This window comes from Scyliorhinus canicula, chromosome 20, assembly GCF_902713615.1.
Source record: "Scyliorhinus canicula chromosome 20, sScyCan1.1, whole genome shotgun sequence".
Lineage (NCBI taxonomy): Eukaryota > Metazoa > Chordata > Chondrichthyes > Carcharhiniformes > Scyliorhinidae > Scyliorhinus > Scyliorhinus canicula.
The window spans coordinates 33,977,172-33,999,281 of record NC_052165.1 but is presented as its reverse complement, the minus strand read 5'-3'; the positions used below and the strand labels follow the sequence as shown (position 1 = coordinate 33,999,281).

The window sequence follows — 22,110 nt, the reverse complement described above, 5'->3', positions numbered from 1 at the left end:
AAGTGGGGGTTACGGGGATAGGGTAGATATGTGGGCTTCGGTAGGGTGCTCTTTGTAAGGGCCGGTGCAGACTTGATGGGCCGAATGGCCTCCTTCTGCTCTGTAAATTCTATGATTCTATATTCCTTTATTTTTTTTTCCTTTTACAGTATTTCCCGTTCTTAAAGGACTATGAAACCTTCTTCCAACATCCTTCAGATTGTCTAATGTTGCTCTTGATGTGCTGCACTTGACACTTGTCCGTCCTTGACTCAGAACCGGCACAGCCTCGTGTCTTCCCACCACCCTGCTATTTCAAATAGTAGCCAATATCTCTGATATCACACATGAATCTGTGATGAGCAAGATGTGACATTATGGGAGAATGGTAGCATTATAATGTGTTCAGTTTGTTAAATTGTACTTGGTCTGCTCTTTTGCAAAAGGATTCTCAATTGTGACCTTTAACTTAATTAAAACCCGCAGGTTCTATTTTAACATTTAATGTGAATGTAATTTCTTTATATCAAACTGGTTGCCTTTCTCAATTTGTGTGGTTTCAGTTCGTTTTTTAAAAATATGTGGTCATTTCGATGTGTATTTGTTGAACTGGAATGGAGTATATTTTTTATGCGGATAAAAGTTTATTAAAAAGATATTTTGATTCAGAAACCTCCGGCTGTTTTCTCTTCCATCTGTTTTTATTTATATCTGTGGTGCATGTGGCACTCGTACAGTCAGCTGAATAAATGAAAAGTTAATTTTAGTATCAAGGACATGAGTACTTTAATTCTTGCCTGTTTATGGTATCTGGGGATTAGTGTGGTGCACATTTCGGAAGTTATATTTGCGGATTTTGCCCTGTGTTTAAAATGTTGCCTAATAGAAGGGAAGATGTTTTCTTCGTTGACCTCCGAGAATAGTTTTGATTTACTCACTGGGTTCCAGAGGAAGTTCCCAGATACTTTTTCCTCCATCAGTTGGTTTTGGGTCTTTACTCGGGCCTCTTCCAGGAGATGCCATGGGGGTTAGTGAAGGGGGGGGGGGGGGGGGGGGGGGGGGGGGGGGGGGGGTGGGGGGTGGGGGGGGGGGGGGGGGGGGGGATGCAGACTTGATGGGCAAAATGGTCTCTTCCAGCTCTGCTCGTTTGTACATGTTCATGGAGGCTATGTGGTGACTACTGGAAATGTGGGCTGCTCTTGAAGGAAGCTATCCTCCCGGCTAATATCCAGTGCCATCCCGCTATAATCAACTTCCATGGGATGCGGGCATCGCTGGCAAGGCGTGCATTTGAGACACATCCCTAATTTCCCTTGAACGGAGTGGCTTGTCAGGCTATTTAACGGGCAGCACGGTAGCATTGTGGATAGCACAATGGCTTCACAGCTCCAGGGTCCCAGGTTCGATTCCGGCTTGGGTCACTGTCTGTGCGGAGTCTGCACATCCTCCCCGTGTGTGCTCCGGTTTCCTCCGGTTTCCTCCCACAGTCCAAAGATGTGCAGGTTAGGTGGATTGGCCATGATAAATTGCCCTTAGTGTCCAAAATTGCCCTTAGTGTTGGGTGGGGTTACTGGGTTATGGGGATAAGCTGGAGGTGTTGACCTTGGGTAGGGTGCTCTTTTCAAGAGCTGGTGCAGACTCGATGGGCCAAATGGCCTCCTTCTGCACTGTAAATTCTATGATATGATTTCAGAGGGAGGTAAGAGTCAAACACATCGGTGTGGATGTGGAGTCACATCTTGGTCGGACCAGGTAAGGACGGCAAATTCCCTTCCCTAAAGGATACTAGTGAACCAGATGGATTTTTACAACAATTAATGACAGTTTTATGGTCGCCATTGCCGAGACCAGCTTTATAATTCCAGATTTATTAATGGAATTCCAATTTTACCCGTTGCCACGATGGGATTTGAACCCCTCTGCTCAGAGCATTAGCCTGGGCATCTGGATTCCTATTCCAGTGACACTGCCACTATATCACCATTTCCCTTGTTTGGGGTTAGGATTTTCCCCGCGGGTTTCCGAGCCCCACTGCCAAGGTGGGTCAGAAGGCTGCACTGCGAGAAAAATAGTCACTCATTGTGGTCCCCCCCCCCCCCCCCGGGTCGACCAATCAAAGATGACAGGCTGGCCCTCGAAGCTGACGGACCAATCAGTGGCCTTCCAGCTTGAATGGAGAAGCGGGCTGAGTGCAAGGCAAGTAAGGGAGGAAGTGCTTCAAAATGGAGGCGCTGTCTCTTCAGCTTTTGAAAAAAATTAAACTATAAAATGGCATTTACAGGCAGGTCACGGGGGAGAAAGCCCTTCGCAGGGTGGTCTACTGTGGCTGCTTCACGCAGGCATGGGGGCCTTGAGGACTGTATGGAGTGCTGCCCACTACCCTGCCCCCAGGTCTGCTGCTGGGAGGCCATTTCCAGACAGTTAAACTGGGCCCCACCACCTGTGGAGACTTGGAGGCTGACTGGAAAATCCCAGTCCGCCATAAAATTTCCTTCAATAGGTCCTTAACGAACCGCGTTGGCCACTAGAGAGCGGTTAGCTGTGCCACACCCACCCACTAAATCTAATCCTTTTTCTGTGGGCAGTGGGGGGGGGGGGGCTGGGAAATCATCTCTATTGATTTTCCTTTTCTGTGTTGTGGTGGTTGTTGATGTTTGGTCTGTTACTGGAATGATTCTCATCATAGAATCAACAGTGCAGAAGGAGGCTATTTGGCCCATCGTGTCTGCACCGACACCTACCCTAGGCCCACACCTCCACCCTATCCCCGGAACCCAGTAACCCCACCCAACCTTTCTTTGGGCACTAAGGGCAATTTAGCATGGCCAATCCACCTACCCTGCACATTTTTGGACTGTGGGAGGAAATCGGAGCACCCAGAGGAAACCCACGCAGACACGGGGAGAAGTGCAGCCTCCGGGAATCGAACCTGGGACCCTGAAGCAACTGTGCTAACCACAGTGCTATTGTGCCACCTCCTGCACTTGTGGCACCATTTTGTGTCATCTTTCTTCCTGAACCCTTGAAAATACCCAACTTGCTATATCGTGACTTACCATGAAGCCGTGGAGTCCTCCGGACGTTGGTCCCCTTTCTCGGTTGTGCAGTTAGGTGTGACTGCCCTTCCCTGGCACCTTTCCAATTCATCCACTCACAGCCAGAGCTTCACCTGCAATGGCCAACCATAGCCTCTCTCCTCCCTTTCTCTGGATTCTTCTCCAATCCTACAACCTCCCACTGTCTGCCCACAGACACACTCCCCCACCCCAAGATTGGCCCGAGTCAAGTGTCGTTAAAAAAAATATTTTTATTCTCCATTTTCACATTTTCTTCAGTGTTTACACCCCACCAACAAACAGTAAATTGTATTGAATACAATATCAGCCCCCCTACCAACAACAACGATCCCAGCCTCCCACCGCCCCCCAAATAACGGCCCACCCGACAGGATAAGCATCAAATAAAACCAAACTTCCCGAGGAGGAAAAAAGAAAAAGGAATCGGGAATCTCCTCTGGTCACCATTCACACATAGTCCACCCCCCCCCCCCCCCCCCCCCCCCCCCTCTAATATTCAATGCCATCTAATCCCCGAAAGAGTACCGTGAATGGCACCCATGAATTGTAGACAACCCCCACCCCCCCTCCCAGGCTCCTCCCCTCCACTTCCTCTTGTAAACTCCTCCCCCCAACCTCGGTTCATTCCCCCAACTTTTCACCCCGGTTAGGCGCACGGAAACCTGGTCTACCCGGTTCCGATAGTCGCAGCCCCATCCCCCACCTCACTCCCGTAAGCCGGCCTGCGCGGAGGGCCCCGCCCGGGTCTCCCCCCCCCCCCCTCTTGCCCAGTCCCAGGAAAACCAAGACATCTCCGTTAGCACACAAACCCAACATACACATCCAAGCCCCAAAGAACCATCATTGCAAATGAAAGTCCCAACTCTTCCCTTGTCCAAATATACAGCGTTGACTCATTTAGTACATATACGAACACGCAATAAAGTTACATGAGGCTACACGACCCGCTCTCAGTCCCACTTCTCAATTCTGCCACGGTCCTTCTGCCTTCGCAAACTCCTCAGCTGCTTCTGCCGTCCCAAAATAAAAGTCCTTGGATTTGTAGGTCCTCCTCAACTTAGCTGGATATACTATGCTGCACTGCACCTTGCTGATGTACAGTGCCTTCTTCACCCGGCTGAAGGAAGCCCACCTCCTCGCCAGCTCCACTGTAAAGTTCTGGTATATGCATATACCAGCTCCAGCCCACTGCACCTCCCGCTTCTGCTTTGCCCAGCACAGGACCTTCTCCTTCACGCTGTTCCTACAGAAACACAGTTTACTCTTGGCGGCTCACTCGCCTTTGGTATAGGCCTCCACAATCGATGAGCCCAATCCAGTTCATTTTGAGAGGGAGCCCCCTCCCCCAATAGCTCCGCCAACATCATGGCAAAAATACTCTGTCAGCCTCGGGCCTTCCACCCCTTCGGGCAGACCCACGATCCTCAGATTCTGCTGCCTGGATCCGTTTTCCAGGTCTTCCATTTTGGCTCACAGACCCTTGTTGGTCTCTGTCACCGTCCGCAACCCCTTCCCCATCGAGGTGAGTTGATCACTGTGCTATGATAATGCCTCTTCCACTTCTTTCAGTGTCTCACCTTGCTCCCGCACCTCCGCCGCTGCGCTTGATACCACCGCCCTCACCGGGGCAATCACCTCCTCCACCAGCACTTTCAATACCGCCCCCATCTCCTTCTTCATCGCTTCCATGTGCCTTGTGAACTGTTTTTCAAGTTCCACAGCCATCACCGTGGTCATTTCTTCTGCTGTGAGCAATGCGGCCTCCCCTGGTGCCCCCGCCTCCGCTTTCCTTACAGTTCCTGCGCTGACTTTTCCACTCACCGGCGGACTTTCATTAACCCCCTTTCTCACGGCCGTTTTTTCCCCCAAACTTGGCCATTTCTCCTCCCTGTGCCTCCTTACAGCTTTTTCAGCCTCTGTTGCCCCTGGGACCGGGCGTTAAAACCCCAAAATTTCTATTCCCGAGAGGGAGCCCTCCAGTGTGCGGCTGCTTCCAGCCCGCTGTCCGGAAGTCCGGCCCGAGTCAAGTTTTGACTGATAACTGCTTCTGTGAAGCGCCTTGCGATTTTACTTTTTGCTACATTAAACAGCTCTATATAAATGAAAGTCAAGTGTTCTCACGCTTGTCAAAAACAAGTCCCGAGTGACGGGTTTGATGCTTGTGAAGCCACATTCTCACACTCTACAGGGACAGTTCCAAAGGAACACAATGTATTGAACATTCCATGCACTCACTGCAACCTGTTTAGTTCATACAGAAACAAAGTGGAAAAGCGCTTACAAAGATTAATTGAGCAAGCACAGGACTATTTCAAAACTATCGCTTGCTACAAATTCCTGAGACGAACATCTGTAACTGGCTGTGTCCAGGAAAGAACCATTCCAGGAAAATTCGCCTCAAATATTTCTGTCACCCAGAGCTTGTCACGTGACACGCAGGATTAAGTTACCAGTGATTAGATTAGTTACAGTCGATATCTGGCTCGCCACAGTAAATATTAAATGGCACCCATCCACCTGAACCTGACTTTTCATTGCTGCTTGTACCTTCGCCAACTTACTCTTACAGTCCAGCACCAGCCCAAATATACACGGTTACAGTTCTAGTCTGGTAGCCTAATGTACTGGTAAGGTATGATTTGACAGACAGATCAATTATAATAGGAGGCTGAAAGAAAGAAAAATAATTCCCAATTATGCAGCATTTTTTGCAACCACAGGATCCCCTACAGGCACTTTTACAGCCAATAAAGTACTTTTGAAATGTACTTTTATATTGGAGGGAAGCAGAAGTAAATCGCTTGGAGAATTTCTATTAGGCCATCTAGAAGGACAAGAGCAGCAAATAATTGGGAACTCCACCATCTGCAAGTTCCCTTTCCAAGCCACTCACCATACTGACTTGGAAAAATCCTGTAACTACCCAACAGCACAGTGGGTGTACCTACCTCATGGGGGCTGCAGTGGTTCAAGAAGGCCACTCACGACCACCATCTCAAGGTTAGCCAGGGATGGGCAATAAATGCTGGCCTAGCCAGCGATGCCCATACCCTGTAAATGAATTTTTAATTGCTTTAAGGTTGTGCATTTTGTTTCAAACAGCGAGAAAACCTAATTCCATTCAGGATCAATTTGCCAAGAGTTGCTTATTTCTAGGTAATTGAAGAAGATATCAAATCTTAAATACTTCTTCAGCTCTATTCAGGGGCAAGCAATCTGTCAATGATTGATCTTGCAGGCAACCAGATGTGTTCAATGATTCAATCTTGCTTTGGAGACCCAACATGGATATCAAGCCATGAACAACTATCATGAAGCTAAACTATGAGATGATACAAAGCCTCTGCAGACTGTGGACCACCCTGCTGTTCTCAGAATTCCACTATTTACTGTTAACCAGGCGTTTGTGGGTGAAACAATTCAATCTGACCATAAAAAAAATGAACATGCAAAATGCCGACAAGGCAATGTTCCTTATACAAGACAAGACGCATCAGATAAAATCCCCCACTGCCCACGGGATCCCTGCTGAGCAGATGTAATAATAAGCATCTTTATTATTGTCACAACTGACCTCAACACTGCAATGAAGTCACTGTGAAAATCCCCTAGTCACCATACTCTGGCGTCTGTTTGGGTAAACTGAGGGAGAATTCAGAATGTCCAAATTAGCACATATTTCGGGACTTGTGGGAGGTAACCAGAGCACCCGGAGGAAACCCACGCAGACATGGGGAGAACGTGCAGACGCTGCACAGACAGTGACCCAAGCTGGGAATCGAAACTGGGACCCTGGCGCTGTGAAGCAACAGTGCTAACCAATGTGCTACCGTGCCGCCCAACAACATAACAATGCATATTTGCTTTCAACATGGGCTCAACCGTGCACCTTTTGCGTGTGTACCGCACATATATTCAAGGGGATGTGATCATTCACCTCGGGACATTGTTTACGTGGTTGGTAGAATGAGGGTGTCAGACCTGTGTAATTTATCAAAGGAATTAAAGTTTACACGATATCTCTACTCATAGAATCATAGAAACTCTACAGTGCAGAAGGAAGATTCTCAAACAAAGGCTGTACATGAGTGAAAGCGGAGGCCCTCCATTTTGAATATAAGGAACATGAGAACTAAGAGTAGTCCATTCAGCCCCTCGAGCCTGCTCTGCCATTTGATAAGATCATGGCTAATCATGCAAGCTGATCCCCATTTTCCTATCCGACCCCTTGATTCCCTTGCTGCTCAAAAATCTATTCACAGCCTTCTGAGGGAGGAAATTTCTCATCTTGGTCCTAACTGGTTTAATCGTTATTCTGAGACTATGACCTTGCGTTCTAGACTATCTGACCAGCTGAAATGGTTTCTCAGCATCTCCCCTGTCAACCCCTCTCAGAATCATGTACATTTCAGTTAGACCATCTCTTATTCAAAACCCAGAGAATAGAGGCCTATAGATGGGGAGAAGGTTGCATGCTGCTAATGTCACTGGACTAGTAATCCTGAGGCCCAGGTTCAGGTTAACATGCTGACAGAATTTAAATTAGATTAATAAACCTGGAATATAAAGCTAGTCTCAGTAATGGCGACCATGAAACTAGCATTGATTATTGTACAAATCCATCTGGTTCACTAATGTCCTTCAGGGAAGGAAATCTGCCAGCCTTGCCTGGTTTGGTCTACATGTAACTCCTGACTTGCTACAACGAGGGTGACTTTAAATGCCCTCCTAACTGGTGTAGCAAGCCACTCAGTTCCAAGGGCAATTAGAGATGGGCAATAAATGCAGGCCCAGCCAACAACGCCCACATTCCATGAAAGAAAATATTCTATCCAATCTCCTCTTGTAGTCCAACTTCCTCATCCTAGGAAGATTTAGGCAACTGGCTAAACCAATGTCGAGTCTTGACTGGGGAATATTCATTGTTATAGACATAACCCAAAATTGAAGTCCTGAGCACAGAAGAAAATGAGAGGCCTGTACGAGGGCCTACCTCCTGAGGCTAAACAGCGGTAGGAAGGAAAAAAATGGACTCGCTGCGACTTAAGGATGGAAACAAAACAGACTTCACCTCATAAATCGCACGCCCAGTGGGTTTCCAGCACAGCAATCTGTGTTGAATCTGGAAAATGTAAACACTCTTTTATTTCGGAAGTCTCAAAACGTTGCTGCACTTGGCGGGCGAGTATTTGTTGAGGGGGAATTAATCATCGCGAAACACATGTTGCCTATCTCCAGCACTGGGAGTTTTGCTTGTCTCTTTAAAACAAACAATAAAAGCAAAGGAGACATTTGTTGCGAGAGGGGAGAATTTTACAAGCCAGTTGGACCCATTGGCTCGAGAGTGTGTTTGAAACCTCCTTTGCTGAGGAATTTATGAATTTGAGCCTGCAGCTGGGAAATGCTCGATCACAGTTCATGTCTGTTGACTAGAACAGGAATACCCGTCTCATGTGTGTGTTTTTAAGAGGATTGTAGAAAATCTCCCCTTTGCATGTTTCATTACAGCTTTCAAGAAAACATGCCAAGCTAGCACTATTGTGCGAACAAGCAGCAAGGAAAAAATAATAGATAGATTTTTTAAAATCCGCAAATGGTACTTGCAAGAGAACGGTCAGAATTAAAAATTAATTATTTCACAGGATGTGGGCGTCGCGGGCAAGGCCAGCATTTTAAATGCCCATCCCTAATTGCCCTCGAGTAGTCGGCTGTGGACCATGTGGCATAGGTACACCCACAGTGCTGTTAGGGAGGAGGAACGCAGCTTCCTGAACACAATAACATTTTGGCCAGATGCGGTCAGTTTTAATGGTGCACAAACCAACAAGGACCCCAATTAATAACAAATACAAACCAACTTATGTTGCTACTCACTGAAGGTATGGTTCAGGGGTCCGGTTAGCTCTATTGGCTGGTCAGCTGGTTTGTGATGCGGAGAGACGCCAAAAGTGTGGATTCACTACCCGGAACAAGTTGAGGTTATTCATTAAGGCCTCACCTTCTGAACCTTGTCCCTCGCCGGAGGTGTGGAGATCCTCAGGTTAAATCATCACTAGTCAACTCTCTCTCAAAAGTAAGGGGGAGGGCAGTCCATGGTCCTTGGGGATTAGGGCAACTTTCACTTAAGGATCGTTTCATCTCTGAGGTGTATGCATTTTGCAAAACTGTGCATCCTTTGATAGGATGGAGACGACCATTCAGCCCCTCAAGTCTGTTCTGACATTCAATTAGATCTTGGAATATCTCTATCTCAGCACCATTTTTCCACCTTTGCTCCCTATCCCTTAATGTCCTTGCCTAACAGAATTCTATCAAGCTCAGTCTTGAAAGTTTCAATTGACTCAGCTTTTTGGAATCTAGACTTCCACCTCTGCAAAGGTGCGTCCAGATTTCACTCCCGAATGGCTGTGTTTGAATTTTAAGCCTCTTCCTTTCATTCTTGGATTGGCAGAAATTGTTTCCCCGCATCTACTCTCTCCAATCTGTCACCTTCAACACCATCCTGCTTCCCACCCCGACAAGGCTCCCACTATTCATTATCTGAGACGGCACAGTGGATAGCACTGCTGCCTCACAGCACCAGGGACCCGGGTTCAATTCCAGCCTTGGGCGACTGTCTGTCTGGAGTTTGCACATTCTCCCCATGTCAGCGTGGGTTTCCTCCAGGTGCTCTGGTTTCCTCTCGCAGTCCAATAATGTGCAGGTTAGGTGGATTGGCAGCTTTAAATTGTCCCTTAATGTCAAAGGTTAGGTGGGATTACGAGGATAGCACAGCTGAGTGGGCCTAAGTAGGTTGCTCTTTCGGAGGGTTGTGCATATTCGATGGGCCGAATGACCTCCTTCTGACCTGTTGGGACTCTACGTAGTGGCAACTGGTCAATGATGGTGGCTACAATACCCATGATGCTTGGCTCTCCTGAAACTGATCTATCTATTGCATTGCTTTGCATGTTCTGGGGCAACATTGTATGCTGGGCATTTCACAGCCCAGTCAAAGTGACCTTTCCTCCTGGGTTCCCTGGCAGCAGTATTCAGGAATTCATCTTGAATTGTGGGCAATCTGGGATGTTTGGCGGCTGTTTTACACACTGCAGTTCTGAGTTGCCATGAGTGTGGCACATACTGTTTGAACTGATAAATATACACATAGCACAATAATGATAATGTTGTGACCATTATCACTGGACTAGTAATCCAGAGAATGGAAACTCAAATCCCACATTCCGTACTGTTGTTTTAAAATAAAATTTGGTAGAAGTAAAAAGCATGAAGTAACGGTTGTTGTAAACCCTCAAAGGGTCACCCAGTATCCTGTAGGGAAGGAAAACTATTGTTTGGTCTTTAAGTGATGCCAATCCCAAACCAATATGGTTGGCTCTCAATACCAACAAGAGACAATCTAACCATCGCCTTTGACGTTCAATGTCATTAGCATTGCTGAATCCCGCACTATCAACATCCTGGGGATTACCACTGACCTGAAACAGGGCCAGCCATATAAATATTGTGGCTACCAGAGCAGGTCAAAGGCTGGGAATCCTGAGCGAGTAACACACCTCCTGACTCCCCAAGTCTGTTCACCACTTGCGTGGCATATGTCAGGAGTGTGATGGAATACACTTCACTTGCCTGGATGGGTGCAGCTCCAATAACCCTCAAGAAGCTCGACACCATCCAGGACAAAGCAGCCCACTTGGCACCCCTTCTACAAACACTCACTCCCTCCACCACGGACGCACAGTACCAGTCGTGTGTTCCATTTGCAAGATGCACTGCAGGAACTCACTAAGGCTCCTTTGGCAGGGCCTTCAAAACCCACGACATGACGATCTATAAGCACAAGGGTGGCAGACACCTTGGTTCCCCTCCAAGTCACTCACCATCCTGACTTGGAAATATACCGCCGTTCCTTCACTGTCGCTGGGTCAAAATCCTGGGATTTCCTCCCTAGCACTGTGAGTCTACGTATATCTCAGGCGCAGCCACGGTTCAAGAAGGCAGCTCACCACCACCTACTGAAGGGCAACCAGGGATGGGCAATAAATGCTGGCCTAAACAGCGACGCCCACATCCCAGAAACAAATGTTTTAAATCCTTTGAAATCACAGCATAAACGCTTTCCCCCGATTTATTTTGTCAAAACCTCATAATTTTCAACAGCTTTTAAAAATCTTCTCTTAAACATCTTTGCTTGACGGAGAATAATCCCAGTTTCTCCACTTAACCAAAATCTCTCATTTCTGGTACCGTTCTGGTAAATCTACCCTGCTTTTCCTCTCATAAGCAAAACGTATCTTGTGGTGAAAGATTGCATAGTGCGAATGCTTGTCAAGTTGAAGCTTAAACAATAGATTTTCTATCAAACCCGCTGGCATGTTTACCTGACTATCAGGGATTAAATAATGCAGTGGTTGTAAATTGCTTTGGAATGTATCGAGGACATAATCAAGCTTCATTTCAAAATATTCTCCTCTTTTTACCTGACCGGAGAATTGCCAAATTTGTAAAAGAAACTGCTTCATTAAATCAAGGCCACACAAATTCTTCAATCTCCAAAGTAAAACATTCAGAATATTCAAGAAACTCAATTCAAATCGGAAATCAAGAAAATTTGTTTTTTGAGAGACGAGACAGACAGAGAGAGAGGTGGACAGAGAGCAAGAGAAAATGAGGACTGGAAGAGAGCGGGCGGGAGGGGGGGGGGGGGGGGAGAGCGGGCGGGAGGGGGAGAGCGCGGGCGGGAGGGGGAGAGAGCGGGCGGGAGGGGGAGAGAGCGGGCGGGAGGGTGAGAGCGCGGGAGGGGCGGGAAGGGAGCAGGCGCAATGGAAAGAGAGAGAGCCCGCCGGAGAGTGTGTGAGAGAGTGGGTCCGTCAGAGCGAGAGAAAGGGCGCGACAAAGAGGGCGCGAGACAAGAGTCAGAGAGAGTGAGTCAAGAGTGAGAAAGAGATGCAGAGAGAGGCAGACACACGGAGAGGGAGAGGCAGAGAGAGGTGGGGTTGGGCAGAGAGAAAGAGAGACGGAGAAAGAGGTTAAGAGAGATGGTGAGAAAGAGAGACGTAGAGAAATAATGAGAGCGAGATGGAGAAAGAGACGGGAAAGAGAAAGAGGTGAAGAGAAAAAAGGGAGGCTGAGAGAGAGAGAGAAAGACGGAAAGAAAGAAGCAGAGATGGAGGGAGACAGATAGAGAGAGATGGAGGGAGACAGATAGAGAGATACTGTGCAGAGATGATGGGCTGAATGGCATCTTTTTGCACTGTAACAATTCTGTGATTCTGGGAAGCAGCGAAAGAGGAGACAGAGGGACCGATAAAGAGCACAAGAGGATATCATGGTTAACAAATACTTACGGACACAAGGAATGAGTTCATTAAATCTTTCCTTGGGAAAGAGTGGGTTTTCTAGCCCTCTGAAGTAGAGCTTCAGAACTCCTGCAACTGAGTTAATGTCATGGTTGTCCTGATCATCTGCTAAAGGATCTTCACCTATTTCAGAACAAATATAAAAATCAGTGCAAATTGTAGTTTCCAGAGGAAAAAAAAACTATGCACAATCCTTTGACATTATTCAAACTGTGACCATTATTCAGGGGGATGTTAAAGAATCAACAACATTGCTTCTCGGCCTTTTGGCTAAGATCAAGCATCAGGTCAAGCCCAAGATGAGGTGCAATGCCTTTTCTTGTCACCTTGGACCTCATATCCCTCTTCTCGTGAAGACCATGAATGGCTTCAATTTGAATTGTTTTTGGAGCAAGCAATGAGATAGATTATTTTTGCCCTGTCCACTCTACGCATTGGCTTTGTTACTTTAAGGATGGAATAAAACATTAAAAATAAAATCCATAACAATATTGAAAGGACCCCATCTTTATTCCGCAGTCCTTTTTTAAACGGGTCAAAGTGATCACTGGCTTTGTTTGGGCGGGCAAGAACCCGCGGGTAAGGAAGGTGATGCTTGAGTGGAGTCAGGGAGAGGGCAGGCTGGCGCTGCAAAATATTAGTAACTATTACTGGGTGGCGAATATAGCCATGAACAGGAAGTGGGTGGTGGGGGGAGGGGTGGCATGGGAGCGTATGGAGGTGTCTTCATGCAAGGGCACCAGTTTGGGGGTGTTGGTAAGGCGCCTCTGTCGTTCCCGCCGGCACGGTACTCCACCAGCGGTGGTGATGGCCCTGAGAGTCTGAGGGCAATGGAGGAGACATGTGGGAGCAGATGGAGCATCGGTTTGGTCTCCAATCTGTAATAATTACCGGTTTGCCCCGGTAAGTATGGATGGGGGGGCTCCGGAGACGGCAGAGATCAGGGATTGAGAGGATGGGGGATATGTTTATCGAGGGGAGCTTTCCGAGTTTGAGGGCACTGGAGGAGAAGTTTGGATTGGCGAGGGGAAACAAATTCAGGTACCTGCAGGTGCGGAACTTCCTACGTAGACAGGTTTCAACCTTCCTGGTCCTACCGCTAAGGGGGATTCAGGACAGGATAGTTTCCAGAGGGTGGGTAGGAGAAGGGAATGTCTCTGACGTTTACAAGGAACTTATGGGGTCAGAGGAGACGCAGACTGAGGATCTGAAGCGCAAGTGGGAGGAGAATCTGGGAGGAGAGATAGAGGATGGTCTATGGGTGGACACATTGAGTAGAGTCAACGCGTCCACAACATGTGCCAGGCTCAGCCAGATACAACTGAAGGTCGTTCATCGGGCTCACATGACAGTGGCCCAGATGAGCAGGTTCTTTGGGGTAGAAGATAGGTGTGCAAAGTGTGCGGGAGGGCCAGCGAACCATATCCATATGTTCTGGATATGTCCGAAGCTTAGGGGATTTTGGCAGGGGTTTGCAGATGTCATGTCCACGGTGTTAAAAACAAGCGTGGCATTGAGTCCAGAGGTGGCCATTTTCGGGGTGTCGGAAAATCCGGGAATCTAGGAGTAGAAAGAGGCAAACGTTCTGGCCTTTGCTTCCCTGGTAGACGGACACTACTAGTTTGGAGGGACTCAAAGCCCCCAAAGTCGGACACCTAGCTATCTGACATGGCTAGCTTTCTGGAGAAAATTAAGTTCGTCATGGGAGGGTCAATGTTAGGGTTCACCCAGAGGTGGCGACCATTCGTCGACTTCTTTGCAGAAAATTAATAGTCAGCAGAAGATTGGGGGGGGGGGTTACATTGTTTATTTTGTTGTTGTAAAACCAAAAATATCTCAATAAAATGTTTATTTAAAAAACAATATTGAAAGGAGAGCAGAGAGTTCTCCAAGTTTTTGGTCAACATTCTTCCCTCAACCGTTAAGTTAGCTGGTCATTCATTTCACTTGTGGGATCTTTTTTTAAATATAAATTTAGAATATCCAATCATTTTTTTTTACAATTAAGGGGCAATTTAGCGTGGCCAATCCACCTATCCTGCACATCTTTTTGGGTTGTGGGGGCAAAACCCACGCAGACACGGGGAGAATGTGCAAACTCCTCACGGACAGTGATCCAGAGCCGGGATCGAATCTGGGACCTCGGCGCCGTGAGGCAACCGTGCTAGCCACTGTGCTTCCCTTACACTTGTGGGATCTTGCTGTGTGCAGATTGGCTGTCATGTTTGCCTATCTAATAATAGTTCTTACATTTCCACAAATGAAAATTATAGGATGTAAAAATGCTGCTGAATGTCCTGAGGATGTGGTAAAGCCCTTTGCGAATGAAGTTCTTTATTGCATAACATTTCTAACCAAGCTGTCAGTTTGAATGCCAAGTTCCCCAGCACATGAATGTGGGACAGATGAGACAGAATATTGTGATAAGTTACATTTGTCAGACTGGGCTAAGCTGGACAATTACTCGTTGCTGAAACACTGGAAAGTGACTATGACTGCTGTCTAAATACTTAGTAAGGAGCTTTATTAGCGGGTTGATGAAATCAGAGAAATTCTCTCCGGTTAAACTATCCTTATTTCGGAAAATTTGCCTACTAAGTCTCCAGCGTAGCATAACTTTCAAACCCTTGCAAGCATCTATGCAAGGAAATACTCCAATTAAGCCATGCCTATTAAGACAAAAGGCGATAACGAGACGGAAGGTCCTTTAACCCTCCTCACTCTTGGTATTATTTTAAGTACTGAAGAGATCTTTGGATGACAATTGGGAAAATCGACAAATAAATTCACTCTGCATAGGGCAACCATAAAGGTGTAGATTTGAATTTTAAAAACTCCAATGGTGACAGCTTGGGGTACACTGTAATCCAAACTAAGCTGAAGGTAATGAGAAGTAAAATTGGGCAGGATATGAAGCGAGCAGTTGATTTGATTCAGCTCGATGGGTCAAGCTTAAAATGACCCAAGCCCCCTCTCGATTAATAAACCATACAGGAATAGTGAATGGCCTACAGTAAAGGTCAATTTTAGTCAAAAGACTTAACAACACAACCATAGAATGAATGTTGCCTCACTGACAGCAAAGCAACATTTCACTCCCCAGGTGGCTGGAAAACTTACAGCACTGTGCTCTCCTATCCCTTATTCCCTGCACCCATCCTCAACCCGACCACAAGTTGTCAAAATGAGAAAGGAACTGTTAGAATTCAAGCATCGACGTATGCGTCACATTAATCACATTGGCACAACTCGCTGGCGCAGGAGTCATTACAAAAGCAATGATCATCTTCCAAGCTTCGTGGGCAGGGGACATATCCCATCAGAAAGCAATCACGTGTTGCGAGGCCAGAATAAGTGTTCCTCTGCTAAATAAGATATGGTGCCTCGCAGTGAATCACTCGCAATCTCTCACCTCGTTCAAAGGAATTTTTAATATCGTTGACTTCAGCCTGCGATCCAGGCACTCTGAAGATCCCCTGGTGCTGAAGACCTGTAGAGGACACGCGTAGAGTGAAATGAAAATATGTCCCAATTGTGGCGAAGGCAATAGGGCAAATATCAACATGTGAGTAAAAAAAATAATGAGCCTGGTAACTCGGCGAGTGCAACGTCAGACACCAAGAGAACAATCTAGCTTAAGAAAAATGAGCGGGTGCGGACTTTTCCCCCCTTCAAGTCTGTTGTCATTCAACAAAAAAAATGGACAGAATTTTGCCATTTTTTGGCAACGTGCCATCTTGGGCCAGGGGGCATGATGACCCTCACCCCGCTGGGGATTGTACTCACATGTGCAACCCCAGCTGGTTTTGCTCGCCAGGTGCACATAGAGGAGCACCTCATGATTCACAGCGATGTGAATGGACAATTTAACATGGGTGGACTATCAGGTGTAAAGTTTTGATGTGCATAGTTAAATGATGTAAATTGGAATCCCAACTTTCACAATCGGGATTCCCCATGGGCGGGAATAATCACTCAGGGAAATAGAATCCCGTCAGGGCAGGAGGCCATTCAGCCCATCAAGACTGCACCAACCCTCCAAAGGAGCACTCTATCTAGGCTCATTCTCCCACCCTATCCCTGTAAACCCACTCATTGATCACAGCTAATCCACCAACCTGCAATCTTTGGACTGTGGGAGGAAACCACACAGACATGGGGAGAATAGGCAAACTCCACACAAAGAGTCACCCAAGGCCAGAGTTCCTGGCACTATTAGGCAGCAGTGTTAACCACTGCCACCGAACTAACCTCCGGCATAAAAGCCGTTTTGGGGCTCCCGCTTGGCTCTTCGCTCCTCTCTGCTATTCCCACTCCCTGAAAACAAGAATGGAAAATCCTCCCCAATCGCTGATCTCCCTCAGCTCCTCATTCCCACACTTTATCCCTTAAATGGCCAAAAATCTATGGATCTGACACTCAACAATCGAGCCTCCGCCAGCCTTCTGAGAGGGGCGAAGAGTGAAGAAATTTCTCATCTCTATCCAAAATGGCCAAACCAATACTCTGAGACAAGTGGCCTTGTGTTCTCCAGTCAAGGGGAAACATTTTCTCAGCAAGTCAAGTCCCTAAGAATTTTCCGTTAGAATCAAATCACCTCTCATTCTCCTAAACGCTAGGGAATACAGATATTGTTCACTCAATCTCTCATCGTAGGACCATCACTTCACCCTCGCAATCAGTCTAGTAAACCTTCATTGAACTCACAGAATCCTTACAGTGCAGAAGGAGGCCTTTCGGCCCATTGAGTCTGCACCGACCGTTCAAAAGACCACCTTACCTAGTCCGAATCCCCTGACCTATTCCAGCGACCTTACCCCAAGGGGCAATTTATCATGGGCAATCCACCTAACCTGCACATCTTTGGACTGTGGGAGGAAAGGCACACATACACAGGGAGAATGCGCAAATTCCACACAGACAGTCACCCGACGTCGGAATCGAACCTGGGTCCCTGGTACTGTGAGGCAGAAGTGCTAACCACTGTGCTGCCCAAGAAAGACTTTCTCTAAGGAAAGTATGTCCTTTTGTAGGCAAGGAGAACTGAACAGTAACATACCATATAGATTGATAAATCGAACACAACTTTCCACAATCAGAGGAATGGCTTGTCCAGAGTCCTGGGAAAGGAAATTTTAAGGAGCTTGTAATTCTCTGTAGAGACAAGGTCTGATGAGAACACAATACAAAAAGTGTCTCCTCACAATACATCATTAAAATTAGGTTGGATTATATTGACTTCCGGTATCTCAGGCAGGTTCAAGTCATTGGACGGGCAATGTCTATGATTATTGCACCTCCTGACTATAGAAATGCACAATTTCCACTTGATTTGGGAACTGAATGAGGCAATTTATCCTCGAAATTTCAGTAGCAAATGATTCGATTTTCTGAACCAAATGCCATGATACCCACTTGAACGGGCATCACCAGGGCATGGTGTTGGCACACTCTTGCCTGCCTGGCACATCTTTGATCAGGAATGGATCACTCTTCATTATTTTTTTTAGAAAGAGGGGTTGCAGAGGTACATTAGCACGCCCAAGGATCGTCCCAGACTCACCTGTGCCACGGTTAGCTCAAGGCTCCATGGCTAGCTCAGGTTTCCACGGCTAGCTCAAGGCTCCATGGCTAGCTCAGGTTTCCACGGCTAGCTCAAGGCTCCATGGCTAGCTCAGGGTTCCACGGCTAGCTCAAGGCTCCATGGCTAGCTCAAGGCTCCATGGCTAGCTCAGGGTTCCACGGCTAGCTCAAGGCTCCATGGCTAGCTCAGGGCTACAGAGCAAAACAGCTCACGCAACTGCTCATTCGCACGGTAGGCGCATGAGATGGTGGGGTGGACCAAGACAAAAGGAAAACAACAAAAGATGGTTTGTGGAAATAAATATCTGAATGACAATTGGAACAAAAAAAAAATGTCGAGTCTCATCAGACCTCTGGATGCCATTTTACTCAATGGACTTTGCAGAACAAGCCTTCTGGAAAAGGTGCATTTCAAATAGTTGCAATCAGAAAAAGCGTGAGAAACCGGACATTCCTTTTATTTGACTTAACTTGCTTATACATTTGGGTTAGACGTCTCGTTAATAAGAGAAGCAACGCAAGTAGGAAAATTAAGCTTCGTAAAGGTCAAATGTTTGCAAGAGTCCTGAGATTGGGGACACTTTTCAATTCCTTTCAGCTTCGCTTGATAATGAACGGTCACCCCCAACTTTGCCGAATGCATCTGACGAAGCGTCATCCACCGCAAATGTCAACTCTCCTCCTCTCTCCACAGAGGCAGCCTGACCAGCACTGTGGTTTTCCAAAGTTTTCTGTTTCTAGTCCAGATGTGCAGTATGTTTGCTTTTGTTTAAATACTAGTTGCGCAGAATCATTCCCTCAAGCTTCCGAAACAGGCAGTGGAATATGGCAAAACATCTTGCGCATTTACTTTTGAAGTGAAAAAAACACCCCATTTTTGACTATTTGCATTTTTTGCCCTTAAGGAATTGAAAAAAAAGTGGAGCATTGCCTGAACCAATGTAAAGTTTGACGTGCCGACTTTATTCTTATTTCCTTGACATGGATCCACCCCTTCAATCACTTGGCTCCTGATCAAATGTATCCATTTCAGGGACAAGGTGGCCAACCCGTGGGGACAACAGCAATGCTGCTCCCACAAGCACCGAGAGAACAAGTCACAACGTTAGACATTCCTCAATCACAAGAAACCCTTAATACACCCACAGTTATCATTCTGTCTCTACAATAGAAGAGACAGATGGTAGAAAACCTGCACTGCACCTTTACATAGAGAAGAATTACACAGAACCGGCAGCACAAAATGGGACCATTCGGCCCATCTAGCCGGTTCCAGTACATATGCTTCACAAAACGCCCGTCCACCCTATCAGCAGATCTAACTCTATTAGCAGATCTCATCTATTCCGCTAACCCCGGTGTACTTATCCAGCTTCCCCTTGAAGTAATCTTTCTCCTCATTTCAACTACTCCATGTGATAATGTCTTTCACATTCCAATCACTCAAACTAAAGAAGACTCTCTTGAATTTCATAAGTGACTATTTTATATTTATGTCCATTAATTTTGGGCTCCAATAAAGTGGAAGCGTTTTTTCTATCTCTACCCTATCAAAACCCTTCCTAATTTTTAAGAACTCCATCAACTCATCCCTTGACACCATAATGTTATATTAATTAGATTAAGATACACAGGTGAAGGTTTAATTAAGTACCTCGAGCACTTATAAAGAGAGATTGCCAATGGTGGGGTGGTAAGCATAGAAAGTAGGAAGCAGTCATATGTAATTCTGAAAACAAATCTATTATCAAGAAAAGTATTAAGTGTTCGGTTTCATACTTCAATTGGCTTGGGATGGAGTCTTATCTAGACAGGAAATCACTAATGCAAGGTGCCTCAGGAAAGCAGTCTACATGAGCTGTACTAAACTGATCCTAATCTCTGCCCAGCAAGTTTCCGATTTTACTGAAGAGTTTCACAGAATGATCGAGCACGGGAAGAGGACAGTGGGCCCTTTGGCCCTGTCCCTGCTCCTTGGAAGAGTCATTCGTTTACTCCCACTTTCCCTGGTTGCTTTGCAATGTCTCACAAAATGTACCCCATTGCCTTTTTAAAGTTATTATTGAGCCTCATTCCGGGAAGTGCTCCAGATTCATTTACCATTTGGAACATCACAAATTGGCACGGTAGCAGTGGTTAGCAGCATCGCTTCACAGCGCCAGGGACCCGGGTTTGAATCCCGGCTTGGGTCACTGTGCGGAGTCCGCACCTTCTCCCCGTGTCTGTGTGGGTTTCCTCCAGGTGCTCCGGTTTCCTCCCACAAGTCCCGAAAGACATGTTTGATAGGTGAATTCTCCCTCAGTGTACCTGAACAGGTGCCATAGTGTGGCGACTAGGGGATTTTCACAGTAACTTCATTGCAGTGTTAATGTAAGGCTACTTAATAATAATAATCTTTATTATTGTCACAAGTAGGCTTACATTAATATTGCAATGAAGTTAGTGTGAAAAGTCCCTAGTCGCCACACTCCGGTGCCTGTTCGGGTACATAGAGGGAGTTCAGACTGCCCAACTCACCTCAACAAGCACGTCTTTCGGGACTTGTGGGAGAAACTGGAGGAAACTCGCGCAGACACGGGGAGAGCATGCAAACTCCGCACAGACAGTGACCCAAGTGGGAATCAAACCTGGGACCCTGGCACTGTGAAGCAACAGTGTTAACCACACTTGTGACACGAGTAAAGATTATTTAAAAAAAAAATCAAACAACAGACTTCTTCCCAAAGCAGACATACTGTAGTTGGGTTGGCATGTATGCCACGGTGTAGCTCTTGCGTACGATGCACTTAGTTCTCTGAACAACCTTCCATCCAATATATCACTGTCACCTCAGCCCATCCCTACTGACAGAATGCGAGTGCCGACCCTCCTCACTTCCCAACTCACTCAATGAATTAGTGCCTCCCCAACCGGCGTAAAATATCAGTCAAGACATTCCTACAACCTGAAATGGCGTTTTATCGTAATTAGGGTCTGACCAGAGGTTGGAACCTTTTTTTTTTAATAAATCAAGCAGCAGACTTCAATCCTGTAACCTTTTAAATAACACCACAAATCTCATCACTGAACTCATGCAAACATTCTGGGTTATAATTTGCTCATTCACTGCAGGTTAAACCCAGGCAGATATGCGAAGCCCGGGTGCTTCACAAGAGCACTATACCTGGTTTCTGGCGTGAGAATTTCTTCGTCCTCTGCTAGAAGCAATGTTAAGAGTGGAGGACGAAAAGAAAACAGTGAGACAGATAGCAGCAAATACAGTGGCGGCACAAGGTACAGCCCAGGGTCCTAATCAGCTGTTTGAATATAATGGAATTCCTTATGGGACAATTTCATTGCCATCTTCTGAAGGTTTAAAGAAATAACCAACCCCCCCCTCCCAGTTTAGAGGAGCAAACCATTATATTCGGATTAAGGACAAAGTAGGCAATCAGAGCAGGCTTGAAGATAGAGGGGTTCCTCAAGTTCAAGGATGTCATTGCTTCTGCAATATCTGCATTTAACCAGGGATGTCAGTCACTGCACTGACTGGAAGCTCGTTGGAAACATCAGGAAATAATGTCCAACTTCATCTCATACGTGTACACGTTTGTCGAGCGAAAGGGGATCCTGGATAGCAGCAAGTGGAGTTGCTTACAATTTAATCAAACTCGACGGTTATGTCTGCCAATACATCCATGTCTGTGATGTCTCCAATTGGAAAAGCATGCAATTCTTGACTCGAGGAAGCAGATTACAAACAGATACAGAGATAGGGCCCCACGAGAGAATTGAACATAATGATGTACCTCAAGTCTCTGGGTCTAAATGGGCAACATTCACACCCAAACTGCAAAAGTGGCAAAATGCTTGGGTCTGCTCTCAGAAAAGGTTCAACTTGAGGAACAGAGCATTATGTTCAGACCGATTAAGAAAATAAGGCTCCACCACCATTATATCTTATGCCAGTACCTTGACGAATGTTTCCAAATCCCCATTAAACAACTTAGCATTATATTCTGAGCGGGGCCTGGATTTCCTGGCTTTCTGAGGTTTAGGGGGCACATTTGGAGGCCTGGGAAGAGGATGGAACAAAGTTTGAAAACAACTTAAAGTACCTGTCCATTCAGTGC

At 46.4% G+C, this 22,110-nt stretch overlaps 1 protein-coding gene across 6 annotated transcripts in view; it reads right to left on the bottom strand.

Annotated features, from left to right (window-relative positions):
• Positions 1 to 22,110, bottom strand: part of srgap1a (SLIT-ROBO Rho GTPase activating protein 1a) — a 274,720-nt gene that overhangs the window by 39,971 nt on the left and 212,639 nt on the right. For 4 of the 6 annotated variants that reach the window (XM_038781245.1, XM_038781239.1, XM_038781241.1 and 1 more), the window contains exons 12-15: positions 21,950 to 22,052; positions 17,475 to 17,535; positions 15,828 to 15,905; positions 12,404 to 12,538 (exon numbers count right to left, since the gene is read on the bottom strand). In XM_038781245.1, the coding sequence (XP_038637173.1) occupies positions 12,404 to 12,538; positions 15,828 to 15,905; positions 17,475 to 17,535; positions 21,950 to 22,052 (377 nt within the window). Of the gene's footprint in view, positions 1 to 12,403; positions 12,539 to 15,827; positions 15,906 to 17,474; positions 17,536 to 21,161; positions 21,196 to 21,949; positions 22,053 to 22,110 lie in introns of all 6 variants that reach the window. The other 2 variants (XM_038781244.1, XM_038781242.1) reach the window with 2 other exon arrangements.